General features: G+C 36.0%; 1 protein-coding gene across 1 annotated transcript; it reads left to right on the forward strand.

Annotated features, from left to right (window-relative positions):
* The first annotated feature begins 5,043 nt into the window (after positions 1 to 5,043).
* On the forward strand, positions 5,044 to 5,796 carry LOC143224005 (C-reactive protein 1.4-like). Its single transcript, XM_076452471.1, has one exon. It carries the CDS (start codon positions 5,044 to 5,046, stop codon positions 5,794 to 5,796), a length of 753 nt encoding a protein of 250 aa, XP_076308586.1.
* Positions 5,797 to 8,203: the final 2,407 nt, after the last annotated feature.

An 8,203-nucleotide genomic window follows, 5' to 3' on the forward strand; every position in this document is an offset into this window, starting at 1 on the left:
TACCAGTTATTTTTCTAATTCCTTGAATATTGAAAACGCAAAGTGTGAAATTTTTCATGATCTTTGGTTTATGATGCCGTTCAAAAGATGGCTCCTACTCCTACGTTTTGATCACATTAAGATTTGGTTTGTTTTGAATTTAACGCAAAGCTACACGAGGGCTCTCTGCGCAAGCCGTCCCTAATTTAACAGTGAAAGACTAGAAGGAAAGCAGCTAGTCATCACCACCCACCACCAACTCTTGGGCTACTCTTTTACCAACGAATAGTGAGATTGACCTTCACATTATAACGCTCCCACCGCTGAAAGGGCAAACATGTTTAGTGCGGCGGAGATTCGAACCCACAACCCTCGGATTACGAGTAGAGTACCTTAACCACATGGCTATGCCGGGCCATTTAAAAAAGGAAAGAAGTGCCATTTCGCCACTTCCTTTTTATATTTTAGCGAAAGTCTGTTTTATAACGTGGACACATGTACCAAATAAACTTTCTACCAGAGACCCAAATGTAATGAAACTTTGTTAGGAACTTCCCCTTCATGGTGTTGAAAAACTCGTGAGAACTTTCTTCCAAACTGAACTTAAACTGTGGGAATAGTTTTGACGACAGATGGATAATAGTCTCTTATATACATGGATAAGAATGAAGACAATGTTGTTTTGTTGGTTACACAATGGGCTAAGTATGGTGTGCCCACCACGGGCGTCAAAACCAAGATTTAGAGTTAAAAGACAATGTAATGTCTGATATATTGTCAGTGAAAATAGCTAGAAGTTAGTTTCACTGGTGTTGTTTTTTATTAATGAATTCATCGTGATTGTTTACTTGAGTGATTGTTTTTGACGTTACTATAAAATATTTTTTACAGTTTAAATGGGTCATGATACTTCCCAGTAAGTTAAGAGGTGGGTTCAGGGATCAAATAACCACCTCCAGTATTTCAGAATTTTCTATTATGCTTTCAGATTATTATTATTATTTGATGTTGTTGTTAAGTAAATACTTGATATGCATGCAACTTGCTTAAATTCTTTAGGTGGAAGAAAACTTTCCCTTCTCCACAATGATACATACATAAACATTCGTAGTGCTGGCTACGCCTCTTCATATACCATAAATAATTATTCTACTCAAAACGCATGACGTGTAGATGGTTTTCATATTATTTGACTAACAACCATACATGCGTTATGATTCATTACTAGGAAGACTTACTTTGAAATTCTGCAATAGACTCACTATACAACAACTTTAGAAGGAAAGAAACTGTCCTGAAGAATCCAAGTGCACACAATGAATTGAATTGTTCTATTCGTGATGGCGAGAACCCCACTTGAAATATTTCCAAGACGGCTGGTATGGGTATCAGCACTTTAATTCAAATAAAGCATAAATCAACGTTTCGACTTTCTTAGTTCATCTTCAGGTTAACAATTGAATTGTTCTATGACCGAAAGAACCGCGAGTGCTTCGAATGGAGATTGTTGTAGACTGTAGACAAATTTGAAGTGATTTTGTTGCAACTTGATCTCACTAAGTTACACAAGTGTTTTGTTTTTTATCTCAATACGGGTATAAAGTGGTGAAAAATATCGAAAATCACGACACAAAAACTGTCAAACGAAAAAGTAATTTATATATGTATGACAGAGAAAGTCTGAAATCTTAACAAAAACAAATGAACCGTCAGGATGCAACTTACAGAAGGAAAGATACAGGTTTTCTCACCAAGAACCAATGAGGAGAAGTCGAGAACAAACCCGAAATATAGAAACGCATCAAACTCTTCGCCAAGATTCACATAAAATAACTCGTGACAGAGAAGCTGGAGAGGGTCGTGACCACACAGTAAATAATAATAATGGGTGGAACTTTTGGCAGCTTGTCACCATGTCAGTGATATGTTAAAGCCTGGAAAAATAGGATTTCTTATACAACACATTTTTACTTTAAGAGGAATCAAAACAAATGAAAACTAAGCTAAATGATGCAAGAGGAATATAACATTTCGTTTATTTAACAGAAGGGTTACAGTTTGATTCACCCCACGTGCATAAATACTGGGGTTATATTGTTATAACAACAATGTAGGAGACTAAATAAATTCTGAAAACTGAAACGTATGTAAACAACAAAAGTATCGCAACTGAAGCTTTTTTACGAACCTATTCTATGTATGTTTTAATTACTAATTAGGCAATGGTAACATAATAACAAAAAGCAATAATTTCCAATTTCTTTACCATATACACTATGATAACGCACGTTAAAAATTATTAATATATTTAGTAAAAAACATGGAACTTTTATTTTCTAAACGTCTTTAAATATTAAGAGGCAGTACGTGTTTTTTGTTTGTTTTTTTAATTTCGCACAAACCTACACGAGGACTATCTGCGCTAGCCGTCCCTAATTAGCAGTGTAAGACTAGAGGGAAGGCAGCTAGTCATCACCACCCACCGCCAACTCTTAGGCTATTCTTTTACCAACGAATAGTGGGATTGACCCTAACTTTTTAACGCCCCCACGGCTGAAAGAGCGAGCATGTTTGGCGCGACGGGGATGCGAACCCGCGACCCTCAGAATACGAGTCGCACGCCTTAACACGCTAAGCCATGCCGGGCCTGAGGCAGTACAATGATGATTCTAGTAAATTTTACAAAGGCCGAAAAAATATTCCTCTAATTTTTGTGTGTGGGAGAATTAAGTATTCGTTCCTATGTCTCCTGGAAGTAGTGATTGCTAATGTCATATTCTCTTAACAATTGTATATGTGTGTACATATATATATATATATATTGTTTGTTTGTTTTTTAATTTCGCGCAAACCTACACGAGGGCTATCTGCGCTAGCCGTCCCTAATTTAGCAGTGTAAGGCTAGAGGGAAGGCAGCTAGTCATCACCATTCACCGCCAACTCTTTTACCAACGAATAGTGGGATTGACCGTCACATTATTACGCCCCCACGGCTGAAAGGGCGAGCATGTTTGGTGCGACGGGAATTCGAACCCGCAACCCTCAGATGACGAGTTCAACGCCTTAACCCACGTTATACATATATAGTTTCCATTTAGCAAATGAACACAACACAAAATCAACAAAGAAACAGATTCATCGTGACTTCTTAAAACGTGAACAATACGTGTTCTGCTCAACTCTGATCCAGTAACATAAATCTACGGTATAGATCAGGGATAAGCTGATTGTAGTTACATACATGGATCAGAGAAATGTTTCAGTAGGTTGTAGTTATACTCACACGTTAGAGATGAATTTACGTTGATCGTAGTTAGAAATACAGGTCAGAGATGTGCTTACGTTGATTGTAGTTAGAAATACAGGTTGGAAATGTGCTTACGTTGATTGTACTTAGACACACAGGTCAGAGATGAATTAACGTTAATTGTAGTTAGACACACTGATCAGAGATGAATTTACGTTGATTGTAGTTACACACACAGGTCAGAGATGAGTTTACGTTGATTGTAATTACACACACAGGTCAGAGATGAGTTTACGTTGATTGTAATTACACACACAGGTCAGAGATGAGTTTACGTTGATTGTTGTTACACACACAGGTTGGAGATGGGTTTATTTTGATTGTAGTTACACATACAGATCAGACATGAGTTAACTGTGATTTTAGTTACACATACAGGCTGGAGATGAGTTTACATTCAGTATAGTTATACAAAAAGTCTTCACTTAGGTTTTAACGTTTCGTATTAACGTCTTGTATTAACATCTTGTATTAGTTTAATATATTTTATAAACTTTACTTTCTGTAATAAAGAACTATTTTCAAGATCGACTGGAAGATTGATGTCAACTTGAAAAACAAAAATGTAATTATCACGAATACCCCGTAATCCTGTTATACACTCATAAAGAAGTAAGTTCTAATACACTGACCCACTTTAATGCCATGTTACAACCAAATACACTAACTCACTTTAATGTCATGTTAATCTAAATACACTGATTCACTTTAATGTCCTCGTGCATCAAAATACACTAACCCACTTTAACGTCATCTTACATCGGAACACACGGACCCACTTAACAACAAGTAACCAATTCCCATGTTTTCGTGATGATTTATTTGAAACGCTGAATTTCCTACAAGAATAAATAACTATATCTTTTCAGCTTTCTAATAATACAGATTTCATTATGTATTCCAAGCTACTTGTAGGACAGCTAGGTTAACACCCTTAGCTGATCATAAATAGGAACACATATAGATATAAAAATATCTGACTTCGCTATTTAGGCAACATTTAGGGTTGAACATTCTTGTTCCTCACTTCATATTTATTGGTGACAATAGTGCGAAAATAACTAAACAGATTAATCCTTGACTTTCTGTTGGTATTTATAGTTTTACTTGGGGGAGTGGGGGTCTATGTTGAGATACTAAATGTTCTGGAAAGCCTTATGCTAAGAAAGTTTGAGAAATTAATGTATAAACACGTACGTTTTTTTAATGGTTTAAAACAAATATGCTCATTAATGGTGTTTTTCTTTATACATGGATTTTAAACCTTGAAAACAAACGAGATTTTGCTCTTGGGTTTCCTTATATATATCTGTGTTTAACACTATCTTCAACATTCAGTTTTCATTGTGTATTCATTTGTTTTCTTCTTATTCCAAAACAGCCCTTCCATAAACCTCTCCCAGTGAATCAGTGGTAACTTTCCGGATGTATAACACTAAAAACCGAATTTCAATGTTCCTGGCGAGCATAGCACAAATAACTCATTGTGTAGCTTCGTGATAAACTACATAAAAAAGCAACAACAAACAAACTGTTCCCTTATTCAAAAAAGACGCATTCAGTATGACGTAACCACTATGCCATCTGTGTTATCTGTGATTTTGTCAGATCATTATTCTACTTTGTCCATGGTTGGCTGGTTAGACAGATGTAACACCTAGGTATACTAGCTGTAAGTGTACGCAAGGTAATGATAAACAACAGGTAAACAACTGAGTCAGGTAACCTTCTGAAACGCATTAGCATCACATGGCAAAATGCCCACCGTCTTATTTATTATAAGTCTTGCTTCGATTTCAGCCGTTGTAAGCACCGTGAGAGATGGAGAAATTACATTAAGTGCTTACTTTCCGGGATCTAATGATACATTTTATCCACGATCAGTAGTGAATTCAGCCTTACTGAATGGAGTTACTCAATGCTTTTGGCTAAAGATCAAAACAGACATTACTCGGGAACATTTTGTTTTCTCTTACGTAGTCGGCACAGGAGAAGATAACGAAGAGATTGTGGTTTCCATTAAAATAACCAATCCACTTGAATCAGCACTGATTAAACTTCAAGTTAGAAGTGTGCAAGTTACAGCGAGTTGTTCCCCTTTCTTAATTAGTAAGTGGAGCAGACTTTGTATTGCTTGGAGAAGTGTATATGGAAAAGTAAAACTAATCATTGGAGAGTACTTGTGTAATGATGACATATCTGGTGTAACACATGAACTAAGTGCCCGATTTGGTGGCTTAGTCATGCTCGGTCTTGATCAACATAGAGTGGACGATGGGTCTTCATTAAATGAAACCCTTATGGGTGAGACGACCCAAGCTAATTTCTGGAGAGAATTTCTCGATACTGATCAGGTGACACGAACCAACTTTTGCATTGCACGAGCTTGTAGAAGTAGTACTTTTTGTTATGAAAATCAAGAAATGAAAAGCAATGTTGCCAACTGGATTGAAGCAAGGTTTACAGTTATTGAAAATGTACTGATGTCTGGATCGTTTGTTTGTAAATGAAATCCACATTCGGCTACACATCAAACTGTTTTTATAGAGAGAAAACGTTCGGGATCTTCAGACACGAGACATTTGGTGATATTTAGTAGAAAATGCTTACTGATTATATGGCATCTCTTCTTATATTTCTCTGGACATCTCTTTCAGGGCTGGCAAGTTTGATTTTAAAAATTATATTAATATTTTACTCGCAACGAAACAAATAAAGAATACCACAAACTAGTATCTTCGTGCTTTAGTTGTTGTTTATTTACAACGTTTAAAAACTCATTTTTAAGGATTAGTTTAAAACAAATGCAGACCAGGTCCTGCATGATTACTGTCCGGAAATTTAAAATAGGTAAAATATTATCACAACTGACAGCTGAGAAATATCGACGCACTTGGCATATAAACTTTAAACAAAATAAATGTAACGGTCTTCTGTTTTTGTTGGTTGATATTTTTGTAGTAATAAATATCTGTTGGATCGTATGAAAACAAGGGCCCGGCATGGCCAAGCGTGTTAAGACGTTCGACTCGTAAACCGAGGGTTGCGAGTTCGAATCCCGGTCGCACCAAAAATGCTCGCCCTTTCAGCCGTGGGAGCGTTATAAGTGACGATCAATCCCATTATTCGTTGGTAAAAGAGTAGCCCAAGAGTTGGCGGTGGGATGTGATGACTAGCTGCCGTCTCTCTAGTCTTACACTGCTAAATTAGGGACGGCTAGCACAGATAGCCCTCGAGTAGCTTTGCGCGAAATACAAAACAAACAAATAAATTTATGAAAACAACAACGGCGGACTTCTTCTATTGCGATAATTAATTACATATATTAATAGCTTCTAAAACGAGTTTATTTTCGTTGTATAAATTATCATGTGTGTTTTTCAGTGATGTGCAACTATTGTGAACCTTTGTTGCGAAAATCATGTCTCAGACATCACCATCTTTAACTTTGAGCCGTTAATACTCTGGTGGATAATTCGTAGATAAAGTTAACAAACAACTAATATTTAATTGCATGTCATGTTTAGTTAACATCATACAACTTTTTACATTTGAGTTTAGTGTTATTTCTAATCAGTTCGAAACAGTTCATATACTTCAGATAAAAAAGTAAAATACTAATTTCAGCACATCTTTGGAAATTGTCATTTTTTAAATTTATTTTTGGTCGGAGCTTGATGTAAAGCACAGAATCAAGTTCGTGTTAAGTTTTATGTCTCAGTGAATGAATGTTAGATTATTATTCTGGTTAAATACAGAACTGTTTAGTAAAGCAAAGTTTTATTGTTGTTGTTGAGAAATCCCAGATTTTAAAGATCCTTCATTTTAACATCTCTCCTTGCATCATATTTTTAATCTGTTAGACTTCACGCTCATAAGTGACCAAAGTAATCTACTGATACACATCAGAGTTGAAACATCGTGTTTATTTTCTGGTTGTTCTTCCCTAGGGATGGATGTAACATGAGTAAGTTTAGAGCTAATAAATAAATTATATATTTAGTTGTTAAGTATATTTACAGGACCTAATGGATGGCATTGAAACAGAAAGAAGTACGCAAATTAACAAGCTGATGCTTTGTGGATATATTTATATATATTGTCTTACGGTGGGATAGCGATAAGTTTAAGGACTCTGATCGCTAAATTTCGGGGTTCGCTTCCACGCGGTAGACACAGCAGATTTCCAAATGTGGCTTTGCTCTAAAGCAAACAAACAAATACATTTGTATGTATATTTATGACAAAGCTTCCCAGTGTAAGTGCCATTCTCTATAATTCTGAATTAGTGGTCAGAAACAAAGCAGTCAGTTGGAAGCCCTATTCACACATCATCCACACTGTGTGCACTTACAGTAACCAATAGTTTAAATTGCATATGTGTGTTAGAGGAGTATTTTGTGTGATTCAAACCCGAGTCATCAGCCCGAAATTCAGAGATCTACAACAGGCCCAACTTGAATCCAAAGAAATTGGTATAAATGAACGATGCTAAAGAGTTCGTATATAAAAAAGAAAATTCAAAAGAAAAGTAGAATAACCATCTGTGTTAAAAGTATGCAAATCTGTGTTAAAAATATGCAAATCGAAGGTAAATTCATTGTTGAAGATGTAATTTTTTCAGTGCTACACAATGGACCGTATGTCATTACGATCAATTGAACTTCAGACTCTAGCACTGTAACTCTGATACATAGGGAAACCACACACGTCTGATAAAGTATTTCTGACTCATTAGAAACCCTACAAGAGCAGTGATTTTCAGCTAGTTTGGTCAACACTTGTTAACATTATACGGGAGTCGTGAGCTCTGTCCGTTAGACATGCGACTGGTAATATTATTTAGTGTAAACTATTCACCATAGTATAACCTTTGGAAATGCGAAAGTAGTCTGAAATGGTCACTAGAGTCGAAGA

The sequence above is a fragment of the Tachypleus tridentatus genome, chromosome 8 (genome assembly GCF_004210375.1).
Source record: "Tachypleus tridentatus isolate NWPU-2018 chromosome 8, ASM421037v1, whole genome shotgun sequence".
Lineage (NCBI taxonomy): Eukaryota > Metazoa > Arthropoda > Merostomata > Xiphosura > Limulidae > Tachypleus > Tachypleus tridentatus.